At 42.9% G+C, this 26,207-nt stretch overlaps 1 protein-coding gene across 12 annotated transcripts in view; it reads right to left on the minus strand.

Moving 5' to 3' along the window:
* Positions 1–3,960: 3,960 nt before the first annotated feature.
* Positions 3,961–26,207, minus strand: part of sept4b (septin 4b) — a 58,451-nt gene continuing 36,204 nt past the window's right edge. For 2 of the 12 annotated variants that reach the window (XM_020049723.2, XM_020049729.2), the window contains 8 exons: positions 15,417–15,600; positions 15,204–15,327; positions 14,464–14,598; positions 13,933–14,050; positions 13,600–13,701; positions 12,521–12,617; positions 11,474–11,636; positions 8,950–9,556 (listed from right to left, as the gene is read on the minus strand). In XM_020049723.2, coding sequence (XP_019905282.1) covers positions 9,337–9,556; positions 11,474–11,636; positions 12,521–12,617; positions 13,600–13,701; positions 13,933–14,050; positions 14,464–14,598; positions 15,204–15,327; positions 15,417–15,600 — 1,143 coding nt within the window. In that variant the 3' untranslated portion in view covers positions 8,950–9,336. Of the gene's footprint in view, positions 6,659–8,949; positions 9,557–11,473; positions 11,637–12,520; positions 12,618–13,599; positions 13,702–13,932; positions 14,051–14,463; positions 14,599–15,203; positions 15,328–15,416; positions 15,601–16,182; positions 16,540–20,031; positions 20,164–20,959; positions 21,014–21,416; positions 21,532–26,207 lie in introns of those variants that run through there. The other 10 variants (XM_034291875.1, XM_020049706.2, XM_034291872.1 and 7 more) reach the window with 10 other exon arrangements.

Consider the following 26,207-nt stretch of genomic DNA (forward strand, 5'->3'; position numbering starts at 1 on the left):
ATGTGACCGTTTACTGGATAACATCCCTGGGAGGCGAGTCGGTCACCTCCTGAGCCCTGCAGTTTTGATGCGGTTTCTCACGACCCCTTTTCATTCTCTGGTAGGATTTTCATTCAGCCTGTCTGATACATCAGCCGTTACCATTTATCCCTGCATATCACGGCAAAACCTGTGCACCGGCGATGAAACCTAACTTTTAGCACTGTGATCTGATGCGTAATTACCCCAATTACAACTGTTTTACATTTTCATAGCACTCACAAACCATGGCTGGGATGCATTGACTTAAATATAAGTCATTTAGCAGACACTATCCAAGTGTACTTACAGTAAGTTGTGATTGGATACATTGTCTTGCTTGTTTAGCCTGTCCCCCTGTGTGAATCAAACCCACAGCCCTGACATTGCAAGTCCCACACTTTGCCAACTGAGCTACACAGGACCTGTCAGCATGTTTGTGTGGTCTTCATTTACGGTGTCCATCCCATGGCCCCAACACCTCTTAATCAAACAAGTGAAAGCACACCAGTGACCAAGGTCACCCTGGTAATTGTCGTAGGTTCTTACACATTACCCAAGACCAGTTAGTTTGACCAAGCGCCTGCGTAAATACTGCACTGCATGTTATATTGAATTGAGTCCCTCCCCGTCTCGCCTCATTTAAGACCTGATTCAATCTGTTGTGCTTTACAGTGTAATTGCAGTTTGAAGGCTGTTTTGTCATGCTACCGGGAGCTGCGTTCCCAGTAAACACTGCAAATATCGCTTTAAACTGAAGTTACTTTTTTAATTGCACAGTCTAACATTTTACAGATTTGGTTTTTGTACTGGGCTGTCTCTGGACATCATGTCATAGGGGAGTCCTTTTCAAAGTGTTACTCTGGTTTTTAATTTTAACGTTTTAAAACCATTTTGTGTGAATGGATGCAACAGTATGTACAGTATCTCACAGAAGTGAGTACACCCCTCACATTTTTGTAAATATTTTAGTATATCTTTTCATGTGACAACACTGAAGAAATGACACTTTGCTACAATGTAAAGTAGTGAGTGTACAGCTTGTATAACAGTGTACATTTTCTGTCCCCTCAAAATAACATAAAACACAGCCATTAATGTCTAAACCACTGGCAACAAAAGAGTACCCCCCTAAGTGAAAAAGTCCAAATTGGGCCCAATTAACCATTTTCCCTCCCCAGTGTCATGTGACTCGTTAGTGTTACAAGGTCTCAGGTGTGAATGGGGAGCAGGTGTGTTAAATCTGGTGTCATCGCTCTCACACTCCTTCATACTGGTCACTGGAAGTTCAACATGACACCTCATGGCAAAGAACCCTCGGAGGATCTGAAAAAATAATAATTGTTGCTCTATAAAATGATGGCGTAGGCTATAAGAAGATTGCCAAGACCCTGAAACTGAGCTGCAGCATGGTGGCCAAGACCATACAGCGGTTTAACAGGACAGGTTCCACTCAGAACAGGCCTCGCCATGGTCAACCAAAGACGTTGAGTGCACGTGCTCAGCGTCATATCCAGAGGTTGTCTTTGGGAAATAGACGTATGAGTGCTGCCAGCATTGCTGCAGAGGTTGAAGTGGTGGGGGGTCAGCCTGTCAGTGCTCAGACCATATGCCGCACACTGCATCAAATTGGTCTGCATGGCTGTAGCCCAGAAGGAAGCCTCTTCTAAAGATGATGCACAAGAAAGCCTGCAAACAGTTTGCTAAAGACAAACAGACTAAGGACATGGATTACTGGAACCATGTCTTGTGGTCTGATGAGACCAAGATAAGCGTATTTGGTTCAGATGGTGTCACGCGTGTGTGGCGGCAACCAGGTGAGGAGTACAAAGACAAGTGTCTTGCATGCAGTCAAGCATGGTGGTGGGAATGTCATGGTCTGGGGCTGCATGAGTGCTTCTGGCACTGGGGAGCTACAGTTTGAGGGAAACATGAATGCCAACATGTACTGTGACATACTGAAGCAGAGCATCATCCCCTTCCATCAGAGACTGGGCGCAGGGCAGTATTCCAACATGATAACGACCCCAAACACACTTCCAAGACGCCCACTGCCTTGCTAAAGAATCTGAGGGTAAAGGTGATGGACTGGCCAAGCATGTCTCCAGACCTAAACCCTATTGAGCATCTGTGGGGCATCCTCAAACGGAAGGTGGAAGAGTGCAAGGTCTCTAACATCCACCAGCTTTGTGATGTCGTCATGGAGGAGAGGAAGAGGACTCCAGTGACAATATGTGAAGCTCTGGTGAACTCCATGTCCAAGAGTGTTAAGGCAGTGCTGGAAAATAATGGTGGCCACACAAAATAGTGACACTTTGGGCCCAATTTGGACATTTTCTCTTAGGGGTGTACACACTTTTGTTGCCAGCGGTTCAGACATTAATGGCTGTGTGTTGTGTTATTTTGAGGGGACAGCAAATTTACCATGTTATACAAGCTGTACACTAACTACTTTACATTCTAGCAAAGTGTCATTTCTTCAGTGTTGTCACATGAAAAGATATAATCAAATATTTGCAAAAAATGTGAGAGGTGTACTCATGAGATACTGTATGTACAGAATCAAGGATGGGTTTTTGTATTTTAAACATTTGACTGTTGCCTGTTTTTGCATGTAGATGGGTGATTCCTGTTTCTATAGGTTTTTCTAAGAGTTTTTTCTGGGACCGTGTACAGTACTGTATACCACAGGGTGTCATCCCTGACCTCTGTCCACATTGATATTATATATATAAAACTGTGTTTTCCCTATGGAGAAAGTTTTTAAGTTGTATATTGCCTGTAAATGTTGGGCCTCATTCAAGCCCTGTTTATACCTTGTTCTAAAATGTGTCTTTTGTCCTGATCTGGTTGTGCTTATATTTTAGGCAGTTGTAGATGATTTGTAAGATTCAATGTGATCAGGTTGTCATTATATGAAATGTAAACGGATGTTCAGATATAAATCAGGATTGAAGCCTGTTATAGAGAAGGTATAAACGGCCTAAAAAGAAAAAAACATTGAAAAGGAAAAACATTTAAATGGAAAGTACTTAAGATACTTAATAAATCTTAATGTTTATAAAGGTTTTGCTTTTGTCTGTTTTTATTAAATGTCTTTTGGCAAATCTTAGTATTTTGGTCACCTCAATGACTAATTGAAATACAAAGTATATGATATTTAAAGGCTGGAATAAAGAGTCAAGACATTATCTTTCTGTTTTTATTGTTGTATTACAATTCATTGCATCTTCCTAAATGACTTAGAAGGCCCAGATTCAGTGTGCTTCATCCACTTTTTAAAGGCAATGGTTCTGTATTTTCAGAGACCACATTAACAGTAAACCCTGAGGCTAAGTCAGAAAAAAAAAAGTTAATTGGCACAATGTCCAAATCTGCAAATGTACTGAATTTCGACCATAGTTATGAATATATAAATATATACCAAAAGGAAGCAGGAAAACAATCACACAAAATAACAGCCTGATCCCCAACTCCTTTTCTGGTGTGTCCTTTTGAACTGGGTAAATCAAGAATGTAAATAAAATAATAGTGGGTACAATGTAAATAAAGTAATATGCATAGGGTTCCGATGTATCTTAACAGAGAAATCCGATCTGAACAAGATCGTTAAGGCGCTTTTTAATCTGTATCACATACGTGTAGAACAACATGAATTCCGGTGTTGGAATGAAGGGGAGGATATGTGAAGGGAGAGTCAAATGGTGAAAGTCTGAATTTAAACCTTTGCCAACTCATACATGAGCCCGGCTCAGCAGCTTAGACCGTCTTAGGCCACAGTGATTGACATTTAAAGGCATGCTACTGCATTCAAAGTAAATGCTAAATATGTCAGTTCTATCAGAAATTAACTTACCATTGATGTTGTGCAATATGTAACACTTTCGTGATACGGATTGAATAGAGCCCTCGATATTTCAAAAGAACCTTCTTGGATAGGAGTTAGAAACATCAAGACTTCATTTATTTTTGCATCATCACTTAAAGAAATTTCACATCCATCATACCTCATTGCTTGTTCTGTGTGAATGACCTCTGACATCTGCATTTGATTAATAATACAACAAAATAATAGTTAAATATTCCTCTTATTCAGTGATGAACAATGCTAAATGATTTGGAAGACCAAAGTAGCACACCATTTGTTTCAAAACAATGTTTTTGATTAAAAGAAGTACATGGGAGTGGAAATACCTAAAAGAAATATCTGCTTATTTCCCTCTGCTTTTAACTGGCAAAAAAATAGCTTCCAGTTGACATGAACATACTGAAGTTGGAGGATGAAGTGTTGACTTCCCAGTGGTATAAAATGTGGCATTGTAGCTACTCTAATACCAAAACTACGCACTCAGATGCATCTACTTCATGTACACTATTTGATTCCTTTCAGTTCACACAATCAATGTCATCATCAAGAAGTCTTGAGGAAAAAGTCTGAGGTAAAGTATAAATGATGAATGCCTGCTACTTCAGATACCTAGACAAAGATAAGCTGGCTCCAATTTAAAGCCCCATTTATACTTGCCTCATTCCACCTGATTTTTTCCTGATAGTATGTTCACACTTACATGATCTGATCAAACTATGTCTTAATCTTCAGAAAAAACACAATCAGAACGTAGACAAGATCTGGAATGAGCAAAGCTACCAAATTAACCCAGTCATTCTCTAGCCCATTACATCCTACAGAGTGACGTGGCTGTTTCTGGTCCCAAAGCTTCTGCCCATTTATTCACTATCTCTAGGCCATCTCTAGGCCATCTGTAGGCCATCTTGTTCAGATGCTCAAACAGAAGGCTGCTCTGCAGGATCCCTCAACAACCTCCAACTCTGTAGAATGGTTCTCATTCAGTGAAGCTAGATGAATCCAGGTCTGCAATACCACATTATCTACCTCACACACATTTTGGTGGTATTCCTCCACGTATCTCAATGTCAGTTGAATAAAAGTTCAAGTTTTATAATTGATAATTGATAGGTTTAAGTGGTCAAATGTCTATTTAGCTAAATCTTAGCTAAAGCCAAGCATTTGATCTCAGTTTCCTGGGGATATTCAGCTTCAGGATTCAGCTGTGAGGGAAAAGGTTCTGGAGAGGTGCCCCCTGGTAAGGACAAGAGCTTTCTCTAGTCTTTATGGTCCCCAGGCCAGCATGTCTTGGCTGGCAACTTTGTAAGCTCAAGACTAGGCCTACTCTTTTCTCTTCCTTGAATCATGTTCATTTTTAGATCAGGAGTTAGACAACTGCCTGAGTCAAATTGGACCGAGATTTTATCACAACCCAGGCTCTGCTTTTTGGCATGACCCCATTCATGTAAATGCTGGATATGTTGGCTAAGTAGAAAATATGATCCAAGTTAATTACCTTAAACACGACCCTGGAGAGCTGCAAGTCAACTATATTCCAGCAAACTCTCAAATGCTCATTACAGATATCTGAACTGTAATTAGTTTCCTTTTTCACTTAAAAAGAACAAACAACTCATGTTGGAATTGGAAGAGTGAACGAAATTAGTTAGGAAAGGAAATTAGCTAGGAAAGGAAATTAGCTAGGAAAGGAAATTAGCTAGGAAAGGAAATTCGCTAAGAAAGGAAATTCGCTAGGAAAGGAAATTAGCTAGGAAAGGAAATTAGCTAGGCCTCAACATATATTTACAAAAAATGCCCTACAGTATTTAATTCATATTAGTTGAAATAAAAAAAAAGAAATGTGAAAAACATTTTACAACAACAAATGTCTTGCTCTTCTGTGTAGCAATACAAATAAAGCAGTTAGGCTAGTGATAGTGATAGCTGCATTCCTATTAACAAAAGATGTTTACAAATGTAACATTATGTAGTAAAAAAAAAAGAAAACAGTTACATTGTATTTGTGTCCATTTGCATTACTGACCTTCCATAAATGCTCTTAGGGGGACATTGTGCACGACACAAAAGACACGAAAAATCTGGGTACGCCAGCCTCACGTGCACAGCCCCGCACCCTGCTTCGTCTAGGTTTGTCAAGACCCCACATCTAAACTTACTCTAACGTTACAAGACACAAGTCCCAACACGTGGCTAAGGGACTGAACAACATGCCCCAGTCTAGCCCTCTACCAAAGTCCCAGTTAGGGTTCAACAGCGAAAACATCAAGGGATATTGAAGTGTTAGCAACTAACTGGAAGGCAACAAGTTATCTTTTGACAAGAACAAAGGTAAACAAGAGGTGGGAGGCGGGCGGGCGGGCGGTACCTGGCCACACCCCTACTGCGACAACATGATGGTTATATCTGTGCCGTCTGGTCAGGTGACGTGTTCTACCTTGGGCATTTGACGGTGGCACCTGCTGTTACTACACACAGTTTCAACAACAGGTGTGAAGACACAGGACTTCCAAGTTGTTGACAGAGGAGGTAGCCTCTCGCGGTCACCTCCCGTCTATGAAGGTCTCATGCCAGGTCTGGGATCAGTCTCTGATACTGAGGGTTATTGACTAAATAAGGAGTGGTGGGTGTCGGGGTTGTCTGGGCTGGAGTTGAGTAGTACTAGGTAGGGGGTGGTCTGTACAGGGGTACTAAGTGTAGCCTGGGTTAATAGGCCTCCTTCTGCGTGTGCATCTGTTCCTGGATCTTTGTTAGCATCTCTTGCATTCGCCGCAACTGTGGAGAGAAGAGACAAAGAGCCGATGTCAGTCAAAAAGTACAGGAAACCCACTGCATCATGGTCTGCAAACACGGATATGTGAGTGCAGCTCAAACCAAGCACTACCCAGTCACAACCGATCAATATGACACTTGTAATACTGACCGAATGTCAAACCATAATGAAAGAACCCAGCAAAGCTGGACAGTACGCCGGCATGACCAATGATTGTACAGGGATCTCAATGGTCATTGCAGGAACAAAATCAATACGACAATGAGACTGACTACATAACATGACTTCAACAGGACTGCACTGTGACAATGCTGACAGTGAAAACCGATCGATTTGATTGATCATCCCAGTCTACTGTCTATAGACCCACTAATACGGTGTGTGTTTGTCCTTTAAGCACACTCAGTTGTAGTGAGGAGTGACATCCAGTATACACACTCAGTTGTAGTGAGGAGTGACATCCAGTATACACACTCAGTTGTAGTGAGGAGTGACATCCAGTATACACACTCAGTTGTAGTGAGGAGTGACATCCAGTATACACACTCAGTTGTAGTGAGGAGTGACATCCAGTATACACACTCAGTTGTAGTGAGGAGTGACATCCAGTATACACACTCAGTTGTAGTGAGGAGTGACATCCAGTATACACACTCAGTTGTAGTGAGGAGTGACATCCAGTATACACACTCAGTTGTAGTGAGGAGTGACATCCAGTATACACACTCAGTTGTAGTGAGGAGTGACATCCGGTATACACACTCAGTTGTAGTGAGGAGTGACATCCGGTATACACACTCAGTTGTAGTGAGGAGTGACATCCGGTATACACACTCAGTTGTAGTGAGGAGTGACATCCGGTATACACACTCAGTTGTAGTGAGGAGTGACATCCGGTATACACACTCAGTTGTAGTGAGGAGTGACATCCAGTCTACACACTCAGTTGTAGTGAGGAGTGACATCCAGTCTACACACTCAGTTGTAGTGAGGAGTGACATCCAGTCTACACACTCAGTTGTAGTGAGGAGTGACATCCAGTATACACACTCAGTTGTAGTGAGGAGTGACATCCAGTATACACACTCAGTTGTAGTGAGGAGTGACATCCAGTATACACACTCAGTTGTAGTGAGGAGTGACATCCAGTATACACACTCAGTTGTAGTGAGGAGTGACATCCAGTATACACACTCAGTTGTAGTGAGGAGTGACATCCGGTATACACACTCAGTTGTAGTGAGGAGTGACATCCGGTATACACACTCAGTTGTAGTGTGAGGAGTGACATCCAGTATACACACTCAGTTGTAGTGAGGAGTGACATCCAGTCTACACACTCAGTTGTAGTGAGGAGTGACATCCGGTATACACACTCAGTTGTAGTGAGGAGTGACATCCGGTATACACACTCAGTTGTAGTGAGGAGTGACATCCAGTATACACACTCAGTTGTAGTGAGGAGTGACATCCAGTATACACACTCAGTTGTAGTGAGGAGTGACATCCGGTATACACACTCAGTTGTAGTGAGGAGTGACATCCGGTATACACACTCAGTTGTAGTGAGGAGTGACATCCGGTATACACACTCAGTTGTAGTGAGGAGTGACATCCGGTATACACACTCAGTTGTAGTGAGGAGTGACATCCGGTATACACACTCAGTTGTAGTGAGGAGTGACATCCGGTATACACACTCAGTTGTAGTGAGGAGTGACATCCAGTATACACACTCAGTTGTAGTGAGGAGTGACATCCAGTATACACACTCAGTTGTAGTGAGGAGTGACATCCGGTATACACACTCAGTTGTAGTGAGGAGTGACATCCGGTATACACACTCAGTTGTAGTGAGGAGTGACATCCGGTATACACACTCAGTTGTAGTGAGGAGTGACATCCGGTATACACACTCAGTTGTAGTGAGGAGTGACATCCGGTATACACACTCAGTTGTAGTGAGGAGTGACATCCGGTATACACACTCAGTTGTAGTGTGAGGAGTGACAGTGGCCATAACGTTTACATCACCTTAGGCTGGGGACTGTGTATATGTGTGTTCAGTTACATGTACACATTCATTTCCACAATTACTTTGTGCAGAATCGGATAATTCAATATGGAGTATCCCCCAATCCCATACAAATCTCAACATAGGATGGAATGATGGTGACAGTTTGTTTCCAGTGTTTTAATTATAGAACAACTGTAATACCAAAAATCAGGAAATACCAGAAAATAATAGGATGTTTTTAATGGCACATATAATTCAGTGGGGGGGGGGGGGGGGGGGCGTATCTTGAGTGCACACAACGTGATTTGTAGAAATGATCCATTGATATCAATGGAAGATCTATGCCAAAACTCAAGCCGCACACAAGGATGTCAGGGAAGTGCTTTTTCTAGGCAGTGCTAACATTACAAGAACCTTGTCAGCATAGAATAATTTCATCAATAAATACATATTATAAATACATCAATGAATAAATGATTTGGCACTAAAGGGCTTTTAGACAGAAACAAACTAGTCTACACCTACAGGTCAGGGCCACCCCAGGATTGGTGGCTGTTCCTAACCCCAGACCACCAGCCCCCATCTGACTGGGGCTTCAGTAAGGATGGAATGTATATACAGTGTGATTGACAGTGGAGGTCTCTGGGTCAGGAGGTCTCTGGGTCAGGAGGTCTCTGGGTCAGGGTCAGGGCCCAGGGCAGAGTGGAGTTCTAGAGAGGAGTGCTCATCTTGCTTAAGCCCGTATGTGTGCTCTGGTTCACACTCCAAGTGTGGTCGTTGTACCTCTTCATCTTTCTCTCGGATCAGTTTCTCCGTCTCGGTGTCGTTGGCCCCTGGTATGACTGGGATGGGGAAGTCAGTGCCGCTCTCCCTGGTCAGTTTACTGCAGGAGTACAGTGGAAAGACTGAATACTGTGGACATTATGTCGGTTTTTCTGAACCTTTTACAATTATCTGCATTTCTTCTTAAGTTTGACCCAAAATGCAATTAGTCATAATAATAGTGAACCTGAATAAAAAAAAATCATAAACCAAGGCACTCTTCATATAGCTAAGTTTGATATACCTTTATTCTGGTTATGGCATGTTCATTTGAAAAGCTTTAAACTTTTACGTAGCTGAATGGAGTTCAGGGAGTAATTTTTACACTCTGACAAAGGCAATACAAGTCAGAGCTTAGGGTTTTAAAACGTTTTACGTTAAGATAAATACATTTTTGTATATCTTCCCCCACCAAATGAGACCGGAATAGTACTAACTAGTCCAGGGTGGTTTAGGGTGGGGGAATATACTAACTAGTCCAGGGTGGTTTAGGGTGGGGGAATATACTAACTAGTCCAGGGTGGTTTAGGGTGGGGGAATATACTAACTAGTCCAGGGTGGTTTAGGGAGTGGGAATATACTAACTAGTCCAGGGTGGTTTAGGGTGGGGGAATATACTAACTAGTCCAGGGTGGTTTAGGGTGGGGGAATATACTAACTAGTCCAGGGTGGTTTAGGGTGGGGGAATATACTAACTAGTCCAGGGTGGTTTAGGGTGGGGGAATATACTAACTAGTCCAGGGTGGTTTAGGGAGGGGGAATATACTAACTAGTCCAGGGTGGTTTAGGGTAGGGGAATATACTAACTAGTCCAGGGTGGTTTAGGGTGGGGGAATATACTAACCAGTCCAGGGTGGTTTAGGGAGTGGGAATATACTAACTAGTCCAGGGTGGTTTAGGGTGGGGGAATATACTAACTAGTCCAGGGTGGTTTAGGGTGGGGGAATATACTAACTAGTCCAGGGTGGTTTAGGGTGGGGGAATATACTAACTAGTCCAGGGTGGTTTAGGGTGGGGGAATATACTAACTAGTCCAGGGTGGTTTAGGGAGGGGGAATATACTAACTAGTCCAGGGTGGTTTAGGGTAGGGGAATATACTAACTAGTCCAGGGTGGTTTAGGGTGGGGGAATATACTAACCAGTCCAGGGTGGTTTAGGGAGTGGGAATATACTAACTAGTCCAGGGTGGTTTAGGGTGGGGGAATATACTAACCAGTCCAGGGTGGTTTAGGGAGTGGGAATATACTAACTAGTCCAGGGTGGTTTAGGGTGGGGGAATAGTATTGGATATCTAAAGCAAGTTCATTGCAGATGCAATACAGTTTAAATGGGGAATATATGAGACACACTGAACACTTTTGTAGAAATAAATATTTGAAACATTGTCTGCATTGTACTGTAGCATCTTAAGCATCCTTAGCATCTTACTTATGGCTGCAATACCCACATACCAGTTTGACTTACCCAAACACGTTCTGAGAGCAGAAAGAAACGTGACTGGTAAAGGCAAACATCCAATTAAGAAGCATGCAATTCTGCTAACGTCTGTGAAAGAGTAAGTTTGCCTGTTATGTTATAATGAAATACATGCTAAATGACTTGATTACCCAAACATTCAGTGGTGAATTTGATCCAGCTTGAAATGTTCATGAGCATTGCCTCCTCTCCATTTCGATTGGGTGTTTGCCTGAACCAATCCATTTCTTTCTGCCCTCCGAACATGTTTGAGTAAGTAAAACAGGTACATGCCCACTTGATTTTATACTTAATCAAGTTCCCTTGTTTTATTATCAGGACTTTATATTATTAGGACATTTGAATTCTACTGAATGCAGAAATAAAGAAATAAGTTCAAAAACCTCCCCTCTGTAAATGAGAAACACTATTAGCAACATTAAGACACCTGATCCACATGATTTTGTGAGAGATTTGTGAAATAGCTGGTGTGTGTGTAAGTGCGTGGGCGTGTGTCCGTACTTGCGGTTGCGTTCCTTCACCACCATGCGGGTCATGCTCTGGATGCAGTGAGCCCTGTAGTTCTCATAGTGGGTCTCCCGTGTCACATCCTTCAGGTCCTGCATGTGTGTCCTCACCAACATGTTCCTCAGCTTCACAAAGTCACAGTGCGCCGAGTTCTCAACTGTCAGAAGTAACACAGTGTTAGGTAAGGACAACATTTCCCACAACCTACATGTCCATTTCCCTAACCGTATCCTTCAAGTCCCTAACCCTCCATTTACCTTCCTACATGGCCCTAACCCAAACCTACATGTCCATTTACCTTCCTACATGGCCCTAACCCTAACCTACATGTCCATTTACCTTCCTACATGGCCCTAACCCTAACCTACATGTCCATTTACCTTCCTACATGGCCCTAACCCTAACCTACATGTCCATTTACCTTCCTACATGGCCCTAACCCTAACCTACATGTCCATTTACCTTCCTACATGGCCCTAACCCTAACCTACATGTCCATTTACCTTCCTACATGGCCCTAACCCTAACCTACATGTCCATTTACCTTCCTACATGGCCCTAACCCTAACCTACATGTCCATTTACCTTCCTACATGGCCCTAACCCTAACCTAGATGTCCATTTACCTTCCTACATGGCCCTAACCCTAACCTACATGTCCATTTACCTTCCTACATGGCCCTAACCCTAACCTACATGTCCATTTACCTTCCTACATGGCCCTAACCCTAACCTACATGTCCATTTACCTTCCTACATGGCCCTAACCCTAACTTACATGTCCATTTACCTTCCTACATGGCCCTAACCCTAACCTACATGTCTATTTACCTTCCTACACGGCCCTAACCCTAACCTACATGTCCATTTCCCAGTTTAACCCTAAATGTAGCCCCAACCACAACCTAAACCCTAACCTGCATTTAGTCCCAAACCTAAAAGCATGGGTGCTGGGGTGGTCATAATAACTTAACCCAGGGCTAAAGTAAGACGGCCACACACACCTAAATACTGTCCAGTAAAGACAGTGCAACAGTTTACCTTCCACGATGCCCCAGGGGTAGAGACGGCCCCGGACCCTCTTCCCTTTGGCCTCCACCACTGTGTTGCTGCCGATCACTGCAAACGGTATGCTGTCCTGCAGGAGGGGAGTGGGCAGCGAGCTGAATGTTAATGAACAACAACATACAAGAGAGGTGGGACATCAGCTGTTCTGATGAGGTAATGCAGTCAGGGTAGAACGCTGCAATGCAGATGTACCCGTTCCTGCATGTCTCCTGACTGGGACTGGACGAAGCACATGGTCAGGGGACATGAGGTCATAGGCTCAGCCCCAGGGGGGAAGAACCAGTTATCTACCTCTTTAATGCTGCACTGCACACACATCAACAGAACTCAGAAAAAAAACACTCCTAAATGCTGTGCGTTTCTAATTTGGGTTCCCATCCAAAAGCATTTGTAACAAAAACTGTTTTCTGATGACAAGTGATGTTTAGACCAGTGTCCTTTCGACATGGTTTCTGAATAATGTCACATACTTTCTCAACTAGTGGCGGGGTGACTGTAAATGACGTGTTTTACGAGTTCAGGACCCTACCATTTTTATACCTTATGTGCATTGACTGTACACATGCACACATTTGTTAGATTTTTATTGATATTCCTAGAATTCTATTAGAATTATTAATAACTTATGTGGAATAACATCATAACCAATCATGATGTTTTCCTCTAATTGTCAAACAATTAGTTACAAATGGTGCTCTTGTTGGCTACACACACACTGGTGTGTACACACTCTAAATAAGTTCAGGATCTAAAACGTCACTGCAGTGTCCTCTGACAATTTGATGAACGAAAGAAAGACACCTGTTGCTTTCGTGAGATCCACAACGCCTTTGTCCTGAATTGATGCATTATATTCAAAACACAAAGCATGTTTGAGGGTACACCTGTTAAATAAGCCAAGTCAATCATTAAACATTGGCCATCTTGGCATTTCATTGTAGTTACATGGATGGAATCACATGTGACCATTACAGAGTAAAGCCATCATTTATTTGGCCTGGACACTGTACTGGCTTACTGTTATCCCTGCATTCAGGACAGATATGCTTCACCTTCAGCTCCTGATCCTGTTGTTTGAAGTCCTCATCCTCATCAGAGTCACAGTCTGGGAACTGATAGATCTTAATACCATACTGCTCAATCTCCTCTCGGATCTACAGGGAGGAGGGAGAGCGGGAGATGGAGGGAGGAATGAACAGGGAGATGGAGGGAGACAGAGGGAGGAATGAACAGGGAGATGGAGGGCGGGACAGGGAGAGGGAGGTGGGAAGAACATGAATCTGCTGTTTAAAATCCTATGATTGAGGGGTAGACAAGATTCCAAATCAACCAGCGAACCAGAACAAAGGTAGACTCATTGAATTGAGCTACAGAGAGTGGCTTGCCTTGAATTTCTTTTTCTTGACCTCATTTGGTGTGAGTGTGTCCGCCTTGGCAAGGATTGGCACAATGTTGACCTTCTCATGAAGGGCCTTCATGAACTCCACATCCAGAGGCCTCAGACTGTGACAGAACACAACCAGGTATTACAGCTGTCATTTAGAACATACTCTTACCAAGAGAACAGTGAGAAAACAACTTGACAGCAATGTAGACATGGTTAAAGAATTAAGGTGAAGTAGATAAAAGTAAATTAGGTAGATGGCACTGTATATAACATTACTGTATAAATTTTTCATAAAACCTTGTTTTTCAGTATAGTAGCATTATCTGATAATGGTCAGCAGAGGGAGCTATGTCCTTAAAATTACAGAGAAGACAGAGCTCATATGTAACTCCTTATCAGTGAGGAAGGAATGAAGGAAGGAAGCAAGCAAGGAAGGAAGGAGAAAACACTCTGTCCTAATGAACATCACCAACACCATTCAAAGAGCATTTAGAGAGACACAACACGTTCCAGGTGACCGGTGACATACCCATGTCCGAAGGGAGAGATGAAGTAGAGGCAGCAATGCACTCTGTTGTCCTGGATGTTCTTCCTGTTCAGCCCACTCTCGTCCCTGAAGTACTGCTCAAACTGCTGGTCAATGTAGTCCGCCACTGACTTCCAGCTAGGGCGGTGGGGAAGACAGAGACACACCAGCACTGAGGCAATACGGCAGAGACAGCCACCCTACAACCCGAATCCTAACCCAGCCATATGGAGACACCAGCACTGAGGCAATACTGCAGAGACAGCCACCCTACAACCCGAATCCTAACCCAGCCATATGGAGACACTAGTACTGACGAGATGTACTGTGGCTGCACCTCAAACTGGACAATGATGCAGTCCAACTTTGACAGAGGGTAATATCTGGGCTGTTATCAGAAATGTCCATGAACATAATGATGACAGTATAGCTCCTCAAAACCTGAAAAATAACATGTCTGTTTTCCCATTAGCTGGGAATGTCGTTTCAAATGTCTGATACATTATCCTTTATTGATGTTGTTGTCAAGCCACTATGACATTCAATACATCTGGATAGGAGCTATAAGCCAGCCTTTATACTATTTTTATTTTTACATTTGTGTTATTATTGCTCGAAATCAAATCAGGCTTGGCTGAAAGATTGCTTCCTACCTGTGCACTTAGCACTTACATTTCTTTCGGGACCTATTGGACACCACCTCTATGTCAAAGTCCTGTGGAGGGAGGACGTTTGAAATATACCATTCAGTGTTGTTGACAGCGTCTCCAAAGCCAGGGGTGTCTACGATGGTTAGCTTCAGCTTGACGCCCTTCTCCTCAATATCTACCGTGTGCTTAGTGATCTCCACAGTCTGAGTGATCCGCTCTGGGATTAAAACAAATGTCATCACCAGCTGGCCATTTATACCTTCAATCAATTCATTAGGAAGATAAGACACAGAGGGACCACCGCACCTTCAGCGTTGAGCAGTTTCCTGTCCTTGTAGAGGTCTGTGAGGAAGAGGCTGTTGACCAGGGTGGATTTGCCAAGACCAGACTCCCCAGCTACCATCAGGGTGAAGTCAAAGCCCTTCTTCACAGACTTGCGGTGAACCTGATTGGGCAGTGTGGCAAAGCCCACATATTCCTTGTCTTGGTCCTGAGAAAGCAAGAGAAACACAGAGCAGAGATGCCATTGTAAAAACAAACTAAATTCTAGTGGTGGCACATCTGTGACTTTGTTTTGTTCAGTGTCATCTATTTTTTATAAAAAAAATAACAAAGAACCAATGAACACCTATCAAACGTAAGTACTGTCGTTAAACCCTAAATCCATTTTAGCAGATGTAGGGTTTTGAATGATCTAAAGTTTGTAAACTCCCCAGAACACACTGTTAACACTGACCAACATTTTAGAACAGAAAGCCCCAAATCCATCACCAGTCAGACACCTGCTCCAAGATTGCAAGTAAACAAAATTAGAAGTGGCTCAAACTGGCAGCTAGTGCTAAACTGAATATAAAGCACTAGCAGCCAGCTAAACTGAATATGAAGCACTAGCAGCCAGCTAAACTGAATATAAAGCACCAGCAGCCAGCTAAACTGAATATAAAGCACCAGCAGCCAGCTAAACTGAATCTACAACCCTGTTTGACAGAAAAGGTGATGACCCAACCCCTGGTGTCCATTGTACAACTGCTTGTCTCTACAGCCAACACAGCCCCCCTGGCCTGAAGTTTACCTCTGGAAAGTCGTACGGGTCAAAGCGGCCCCATGGGCTCTTGGGCCTGGTGGGGCTAAGGGGAGACTGCATGTCATAGTGATCCACCATCCCACCTACACCTTCACCCAACTGCAGCCTGCCTACGCCCTCCGGTTCTGACTTGGCCCTGCCACCCGCTGTGGGAGGCCGCAAAAAGGTGGGGGTCCCGGGGGTGTTGGGAGGGCTGTCCCCACCCTCTGCCTCCCGGTCCACTGGGTGTGGATGCCCATGGGTAGGGCTGTAGCCAGGCGGAGGTGGGTGGGGGTCTTGCAGCATGATGTTCTCCAACTCAGAATCTTCCGAGTCGTCCTTAGAGTGGCTCGAGTGCTGAGGGGCCAGTGAACGGGGAGGTTGTATTCCAGGAGGGTGGGAGAGGCGATGCAGACAGTTTAAAGGGAGGGATTTGTAGAAAATGTAAAGGGGGAAATTCGAGGATCAAAAGGAAATGAAAAGAAGAAAATGAAGTGTGGTTAGAAAGCTAATGTTTTAACGGCGAGCAGCTACCAGGCACAATATAAAAGACTGTTAGAACTATACTGTATGTGCCAGACAGGTTCTCTTGGTGTTAGAGAACAACTACAATGAGACAGAAAGGACTGACTGGTGAAACTGCAAGGTGAACAACATATGCAGAGGTCTAATGTGAAGGAACAAGAGATCCACCAAGACTGCCTCCACTTCTATGTGAGAGAAAAACCCACCCTGTCCAACAGAAGAAATATACATATATATATATATATATATATTTATGTAAAAGGGCCCACGGCTACAGCAGATACCTAATCCTATAATTGGGATGACCTTCCTGAACTTGCAATAAATGGGAGGATTGATCTTTTTTTAGAGGGCACGGCTGTAAATATTCTCCTTTCTCAGCAGATTCTGCAAGACTTGCAAGCCAGGGAATCACAGTTTAATAGAAGGTAGCCTTGTGGATGATAAAGAATGGAGGATAAACAATGGAATAGTGGGGGATTTTGGCACCAAGGCTCTTTATCTACTACCATTGAGTCAGAGGAACTTGTGAGTACCAGTACCCTTTGCCTAAGATCATAACAGTTCGACAATCTTAAATCCATCTGTGACAATGTGAATAGAAGCTTGTTTAGCCTGTATCAACAGGTAAAAGGGTTGATGTGTTATGCTCGACCATCTCAGTTTTCCAGACCAACAGAAATACGCCATCAAAAGTAAAAGCAACTCACCTGCTTTTGAACTAAGAGTTGACTGCGAATGTCCAATTAAAATAAATGCATAATAATAATACCTTTTTTTTCATGTAACACACTTTTAAAATGCAATCATGGTGATCTTGGAGAGAACTTCTATTATAACAAAGGTGTGACAAGTTTACATTTGTATTTATCTACTGTTGTTCAGGACTGTTTTTCACTAGTTAGGGTCAACTACTTTAAATGCTTTCTGTCTTCCCAATAGTCGGCTGTGAACCGCTGAATGGACAAAAGTTCATGCCAGCAGAATGTTGACAAATCAGCTAGGTTTCAGGAGCTTTGCTCCTGTTATGGTTTTGGTTATCAGCGCCTGTGTTAGAGGGGGAGTGCTTTCTCCTGCTAAGCATTAATCACTTTCTGTAAGAACTCTAATCTAAAACCCACACTTCATTCAGCTACATTCTGGTCAAAGGTAAACATTTTCATATAAGAATGAGTGTTGCTGAAACAAAAACAGTTCTGCTAAGTTGTTCGGCTGTGTTTTCTGAGGAAGGTTCCATGCTACTCTCTTACTATTTACTATTATTTTTTCAGATCTAATTTTGCTCATCAGTAGCTTTGTCGACTATGTGTGTGCTTTCTGGCTGTGTCCGCTTCTCTCCTAGTAGCTTTTAAAGATGCTCCCAACCCACGTCTTCTAATCTTGTGTCCCTGATCAACCCGTATACACTTCCTGATGTACAGCAGCATTTGGAACTGTTGATTTGTTGTCAACAAGCTTATGCTGCCCTTTAGGCCTTTTACTTGTTGGCCCTGATGGAGACCTGGATTGGGTCTGTGTGTCTGGCAGAAATCTCTGCTCCTGTGGACGGCCTGTCCACTCGAAGAACTCTCCATTACAGTTGACAACTCCACGGTGTCTCTCCCTCCAGAGTGTCCGCAAACATCAAGGTGGTGACTTCGTCTTCAAGATTCGTGCTTTATGACATTACCTCACACAGGAAGTGGCACAGGCATTAATCAACGCACTTGTCGTCTCACATCTGGACTATTGCAACATATATATATACGTAAGTATCAACACATATGGTGTAATTGATTGATCTGGCTTGATTGCTTTTTATGCCCAATATAATTTATTTTGAGTCCTCTATGAAGAACTTTGAGTTGTCTTGGCACTGTAATGCCTTTGCCCAGGTCATCATGGCAGATTAGAATTGGTTCTTCATCGGCTTATGTGGTAAAATAAAAATAAATAAAAAAACTCACTATTGGAAAGTATCCATGCTTGAGCCTTCAAACCCCTGTAATTAACCCAAATGCAGCAGCCTGTCTGGTGTTTAACCTTCCCTAGTTCACACATGCTCTTTGTTATACCATCTCTGGTCTGTTGGACATCCTACCCCTATGGGAGTGCAACATCCTCCCTTCTCTGTCCTGGCACACCAATGGTAGAACTTCTCCTGGCATTTCTTGTCTCATCACACTCAAGTGACTCCTTGTGGCAGGTCAAGCGCCTGCAAGCTGAAAGAGGTTGACAGTCGAACAACTGTTTCCTCAGAGACATTAGGTTTGGCTGATGTTATTTAAATGTAACTATTCATATGGGTGTGTCATTTTCAATAAATGCCGGTAGACTGAGGAAACCAGGTTGGTGTGAAAAATGTCACCTCAAATATAATTTACACAATGGCTGATGTATTTGCTATAAAGTTGGTGATTAATGAGAACACACTCGTTTAAAATCTACCACAGGAGTAAACCAATTATATTACCAGTTGACAATTGGTACAATTCATGGGTCCAACACAGGCAGAGCTCAGTGTGTGGTTGAACCTGTAAGGGATATTCCTCCCTGGGGTTCTCAGTCTCCAGACAGATGATTATGTCCTAAAGGGTGATGCTCATGTTACCATAGACATGCATGCCCTCTCTGACCAAAGGTTTCTAAAGAATCACCAGCCTGCTCCATTATGAATAATGCAGCGAGGCTTTCTTGCAGCTCAAGAAGAACCACACTAAAGACAAAGAACCTTTCCACTCCTCGCAGCTGCCAAGTGTAATTTTAAAATCCTGAAACTCTGAACAGACACAGGCCTGTTCACTTTGCATCAGTAGTAAACAACGTTTTCCATGTTTTCCACTACACAACCTTTTCCTGCATCTCAAAGAAGAACAAGTAAACTGCAAAGTAAACTAAACTAGAGAACCACAAAAGGGGTTGTAAAGCATGTGGACAATAACCATAAGATTATTAAGAACATAGGTGCCAGTCCTTGGTATGTATGAATTTCTTTTGACAGCGTACTCCGGGCAATAACAAGAGGTTATCCATGTATGCTTACAGAGAGTTTATTCTCTATACATATGGAGCAAAGCAGTCTCTTGCCCCAAATTCAGTGGGTTGTGCATCACAGGGGATAGGGCTTGCGAGCCGGGAGTTATTGGGGTGTTCACTAGCAGACCTGTACTGTCAATACCTCAAGCATCTGGGATGCACTTGATTTCGCTTGGAATTTGAAACGTCTTGGTCTATTTAATTTATTCCATCCGTCACACCAGACCAACAAAATCAAGTTCCCCAGCTTTCAGCAAATATTTCGGAAAATGTATTGGGCATCTTTATTTGAACCAGATGTGGTCTGGTCACTGGTACCTGTTCGGCCTCATGGTGATGGAGTCTGGCGGGGCCAGGGGATGGTGGGGTGGAGTCCTGGTCATCTGATGATGAGTGGGCATCATGGTCATTGTCCTCCATTGCTACTGGGGCTACAGTGCACTCTGCCATCTCCAACCAGGAGGGAATGTTCATTTTCAGAGGAGAGGGGTGTGGCCATGAGCAGGAGTAACGGACAAGCAGGATTGGATGGAGGCAGGCACGGAGGCAGGCCATGGTAACGGAGGGAGCGGGTGGAAGGGTCGGTTGGTGTGATAGGATTGCATTATACGGTGGAGTTTTGTGTAGAATCGATAAAAACAAAAAGAAAACAACACAATTTGTCAATTAACTCAAATGAAAAGAGCAAAGAGTAAGTAGTAAGGCACACAGATGTCTGGATCCTGCTGGGTGAAACCACATGACTGTTGGGGATGGAGTTGCATTCACTATGGTATGTTGATTTTTGTTATCTGCAATGTCCCAAAACAATCTCAAATTGGGCAAATATCTATTTCATCTGGCCATTATACTCCAGCAGAACAGCCTAATGATGTTCAATAGTCCCAATGTCCGTAGTTAAATTGATGCTTGTCTCTTACTTTTTAATAGTTTCCAAAATGCTATTATGGAAGCAGATTAGATTTACTTACTCAAATGCAGCTGCATCATGTAAAGAATTTAAATCCCTTTACTGGAAATCTTTAACATAAATACACATAAACACTCAGAGTTCTGTGCGAGACCTTTACTAAGTGTACCAATATTCTCTCAACAATGTTTTTAATGTTATCCCAACAAGGTTTTCCAAGTAATACCAAATTCCTAACAAGGCTCTCCTCACAATTTTAATTAAACAGGGATTGGGATTAGGAGCTCTGGGGCAGATAGGAAAGGAAATAGTTGCTCCGATTAGAGAACCACTGACCTGTTTTCCTCTGCGCTACTCTGACCAAACCACACAATGGATCGATGTCATCTACTGCTCATCATGGAAAACCCACAGTGTGACCCAGTTAATAGTGTCAATGTTCAATAACAACCAACACTCTATCAACTGTGAACCAGAAATGGTTCAGAGGAAAAAATCTATTTTAAAAGACTTCCTTTGCAAATGCTACAATTATGCATCGGATTAAAACACGAATCTGCAATATGTCTGCCACTTGGTTTAACAGCAGTAAATCCACCAGCTGGCAATTTTGGAGACTGATGACTGAATGCAGTGCTTTGCTAAGTCAAACAATGATACACAACAAACAACAATTCAAACTAACTTTACATTGTTTAGTAAACGAGCATCCTGAGTGTACTCCAACTGGACTTCTATAATGTCCATAACTAAAAAGACTCAATAATCAGTCCCCTTCAGGACAACACCTCACCTGTGGTACCCTGTATGAGACTTAACAGCCTTGCTCTCTTTCTTCCCTTCAACCAGTTCTTCATGCCCTCACGGGGAGCCAGTGTGGAGAGAGGCCAGCAAGCCCTGCTTATATACCCCTCTGAACCAGGGCACCATGTCCTTCAGCCCCATCGAGCTGCCTGGCTGACCCAGTGCCGCAGGGCCCCTAGTCCCAGGCTACCATGTATGGGTCTCCGTTTGGGTCTCTGGTGTCAAAAAAGGATGAGAGGCCAGTGTACATAAGCGTGATTGCTGTTGACATGTTAACACTTTCCTTCCGGAATAAGAAACATTTCAATTGCTGGTAGCTAGCCAGCCAGCCCACCGGCACTGGCTAGCCTATCTAGCTACATTTACAACAACCAGGACACAGGGAAAAAGCTGAGGAGAAGTTATTTTGTATCTTACAATTTCACATGTGGAAAATGCATGGTAAGATTACTTGCTAGATACCTTGCCTCTTCTACCAAAAATTATTTGCTGGAGAAATTTATTTTATCTTCAAAACCTGTTAGAAATGAATGGTGCAGCTGAATAACACCACCATTAGAAGTGAATGGTGCAGCTGAATAACACCACTGATAGAAGTGAGTGGTGCAGCTGAATAACACCACTGATAGAAGTGAGTGGTGCAGCTGAATAACACCACTGATAGAAGTGAGTGGTGCAGCTGAATAACACCACTGTAAGAAGTGAGTGGTGCAGCTGAATAACACCACCATTAGAAGTGAATGGTGCAGCTGAATAACACCACTGATAGAAGTGAGTGGTGCATCTGAATAACACCACTGATAGAAGTGGGTGGTGCAGCTGAATAACACCACTGATAGAAGTGAGTGGTGTAGCTGAATAACACCACTGATAGAAGTGAGTGGTGCAGCCCGAATAACACCACTGATTGAAGTGAGTGGTACAGCTGAATAACACCTCTGATTGAAGTGAGTGGTGCAGCCCGAATAACACCACTGTTAGAAGTGGTGCAGCTGAATAACACCACTGTTAGAAGTGGTGCAGCTGAATAACACCACTGTTAGAAGTGGTGCAGCTGAATAACACCACTGTTAGAAGTGGTGCAGCTGAATAACACCACTGTGGTGTTCAGGCAGCCCCAGCAGCTCCTCCACCTGATGGCACCACCCTGTCTTTCAGATGCTGCTGAACAAGCTGCTGTGAACCACGTGAGGATGCTCTCCCTTGGGAAGCCTAGGTTGGAGTTGCACCAAAATAGCAAAGAAGTGTGGTGTCCTGACCCCCTTTTTGGAATTGTCTGCATTTTTATTTACTATCTTTAATGGATTTTAGGCAATAGAAATGTGATCTCCAAGTAAATATTACAGGGGAATAACCTTAACTTAAGATTAAACGAAATGCTTGAAAACAATGTGAAATGGTTAGTTGAGCAGACTGTTTGCTATGACATGGTCATGCCAAATAAATCAACTAATAGATTGTTATTAGCTACTCTACCTGTCTGCAATATATTCCCATACGTAAACATTATTAAGTCAAGCAAAATTTTTTTAAGCTGTCAAGGATTTACTCAAAAATGTTGTCCATGTACTGTGCCTTTTAAATGTTGACAAATACATATCTGTATTGCATTTGAGCAGGGCACTTAACCTTAATTGCTCTTGTAAGTTGCTCTGGATATGATAGTGAAAGCCATGTTATAAAAGTTAGTGTTTAGGTAAGATTTAAAAGAATGCACAGACGTAGCATCTCATTCTGTGGTAGGCGGTTCCAGAACCTAGGGGCCCATATAGCAAAGGCCCGGTTCCCTTTAGTTTTCAGTCTAGACTCCCTTTTCCGCTGATCGGAGAGGCCTAACAGTGCAGGATGGGTTCAGCATGTCACTAATGTAATCAGGCGATAAGGATGCCATCCATATTCATAAACATCTACTATTTGTGGTTCTAATTATTATTATTTTTGTTCGTTTTATATGCAACATTCCAAAATAAATGAATTCTCACATCCCCACAGTATATGCTTTAATAGTACACTTATTAAGTCAAGCAACAGCTTTCTAAGCTGTCTCAACAAGGATTTCTGCCAAGATGGGCAAAATGACGTCTGTTTACTGTAACGGACTGTGTTCCAGCAAGGCAGCTGATCTCAACACAGCACCCTGAGGCTGATGCATCAGTAAGCTTATAAAACACACCAGCTAGTAGCCACAAAACACTCAGACATCTGGTTTAGCTGAGCTGGCAACCACCAGACAACACCACCCTACTCAGCCATTCTGCTAAAACATCTAATAATAATTAAATTCATGGGAACCATAATCATATTAACAATGATGCCTGTACTTCTTCTATTTCTTTTTTTGTACATCTTTCCCCCTCTCTGAGGGTCACAGCCAGGCTAGCATATAACTGTCCTGCTCCAGACAGAACAAACCTTTGGTTACTGGTGCGATGCTCGGATTCATACAAAAGTACAACTATGAACACAATCTTTTCATCAATGGCCCTGGACCATTTCGGGTGAACTCCCTTGCTCAGGGAAAGAAGGAGAGATGAGTCTGCTTGAGGATTCGTTCAAACAACCGTTCGGTCACTACTGGTAACCTACGCAAAGAAGCTACTTGTAAGAGATTTCCCATTGAAACACATAGGAAAGTAGGTTAAGTGCGTTGCTCAAAGCTCTCAAGCAGTAGGATCTACCTGGGACTTGATCCAGTTATTATGTAACACCACCGCTGCATTTACAGTACAAACTCACTTTGACACAACAGAATTATTCAGAATGTGCGCCCGTTCGAGATCAACCTGGTGGTCTCAACCTGGTGGTCTCAACTTGGTGGTCCCTTAATGACATTAACGCAGAAAATATAATCTATCTGCGACAGCCATAGATGGTGCTTGTTAAGGCAAACCAACCAAATGAAACCAGAACGGTGCTGGTTCAAGTACAAGGAAGCATACTGCTGTAGTTTCCAGCACCCTAAGCAATACCTGAGGCACTCAACTGGAAAAGGCCACTGCAGAAGTTAAAAGCTGCAGAGAAAAATGTCAAGTATTTCATTTATTTGTTTATGATCTGAATGAACGTTTGTGATCTCGTGATCTAATCTTTAAAGTTAAATCCCACAGAATTTACAGAGCCTTAGGTCCAACATAACAAATATCTGCTAGGAAGAATTGTCATGGGTAAAACTCTGTCTATGACACAGAATCACAGACATCCTAGGCAGTCAAATGATGACACCTTTCTATCTGAATAGATATGGTAATTATGTTATATATATATTTTAACCATGTAACAACCTGTCATAGTGGCCAATGGCGATGCACGTTCTGCATTCACTCTGAACCAAGGCCTTTTCTGGTAGGTATAGTGGAGAACCCCCAAATATAGACAGAGCCAATCATAGTTCTGAAAAAAAGTCTTCAACCTTTTCATACAGTGTAAACATGTCAACAACGCATCAATGTTTTGTGTCTATTGGTGACATAAACATTTTAAATGGAACGTCATCAAATACCAGCAACGAGCTGGGGGGAGGATCAGTTAGGGTTAACTGACTTGCTCAAGGTCAGAACAACATAGCTTTCACCTTGGTGGTTGGGGGATTGGAACCAGGGACCTCTCGGACATTCAGAAAGGGAATGTTAACCTCCAGGGTTCTCCAATCAGATAATTTACTGTCTATTCTTAATGGGATTATAGTCTGAAATAGAGAAAAAATGATGGGATATGGGATAAAAAAAAAAAGAATAATCGAAAAAGACTGACTGAGGCAATAAAAGGTTAATGGTTGTTTAGACTCAGAGAAACAATGAAAGGACATGAAACCTAATTCATCATAAACAGTCGTTGACAACAATAACCTGCTTTGTTGCTGTTGGAACACCATGGAGGGTTTGACTGCCACCGTGCTGAGAGATGATGAGTAGCCTGTAATGTTGCCCTCAGAGACCAGTCAGCTAAGTGCTTTTCATAGGACATGGGAAATGTTTCTGTGTGTGTGTGTGTGTGTGCGGGTGTGTGTGCGCGTGAGAACAGACATGGGAAACGCAATCACATGCCTCAGAGTCATAAAGAAACTGTACAGTATGTTATTATTGACCTTGCGTCATGAAGTTCCCAACTTAGTAACTGGTGCAATCGTTCAACGAACCCTAAACAATTCCAGTGGTGAAAATGACCTTTGAACATGCTTTCTTTTCAGCGATTTCACTAAAATGAATGGTTTTAAAGCCCTTGTGAAACCACACACAGAGGAGGTGCCCAATTGGCCACCCACATCTTTGGAATCCGGTGTAACATAAAGCACACGCATTGGACTCTCACAGCTTCCAACATTCAAGATACATTTTAATTGGGGAATCACCCAGTTCGAACACTGCCCATGTTTTAGATCTCTCCCTGCTCTGTCTCACCTGATTCAAATGATCAGCTCATTATCAAGTCCTTCATGAGCTACATCAGGTATGTTAGGGCAGGGAGAGATCTAAAACATGCAGGGCAGGGGGGTGTCCAGGAGCAGGGTTGAAAAACACTGACTTAGACTATTACATCAGAATTTGATATCTGCACATCGTGGGGAGAATATATCTGTGCAGAACCCCTGTGAGCATCACCTCTGTGGCTCACCCAATAGCAGGTGGTAGAGCCGGGAGCCTGTGTGGAGAGCGCCGCTTTGCTCTACTGTGGTCTGTGAATGCTGTGGTTGTTTGGATCAGTACAGCAGGGCTCTGTGTGTGTGTGTGTGTGTGGGGGGGACTGGACTAAGAGAGACAAAATGGAAAGGGGGGAGAGAGGG

This window comes from Esox lucius, chromosome 1, assembly GCF_011004845.1.
Source record: "Esox lucius isolate fEsoLuc1 chromosome 1, fEsoLuc1.pri, whole genome shotgun sequence".
NCBI lineage: Eukaryota > Metazoa > Chordata > Actinopteri > Esociformes > Esocidae > Esox > Esox lucius.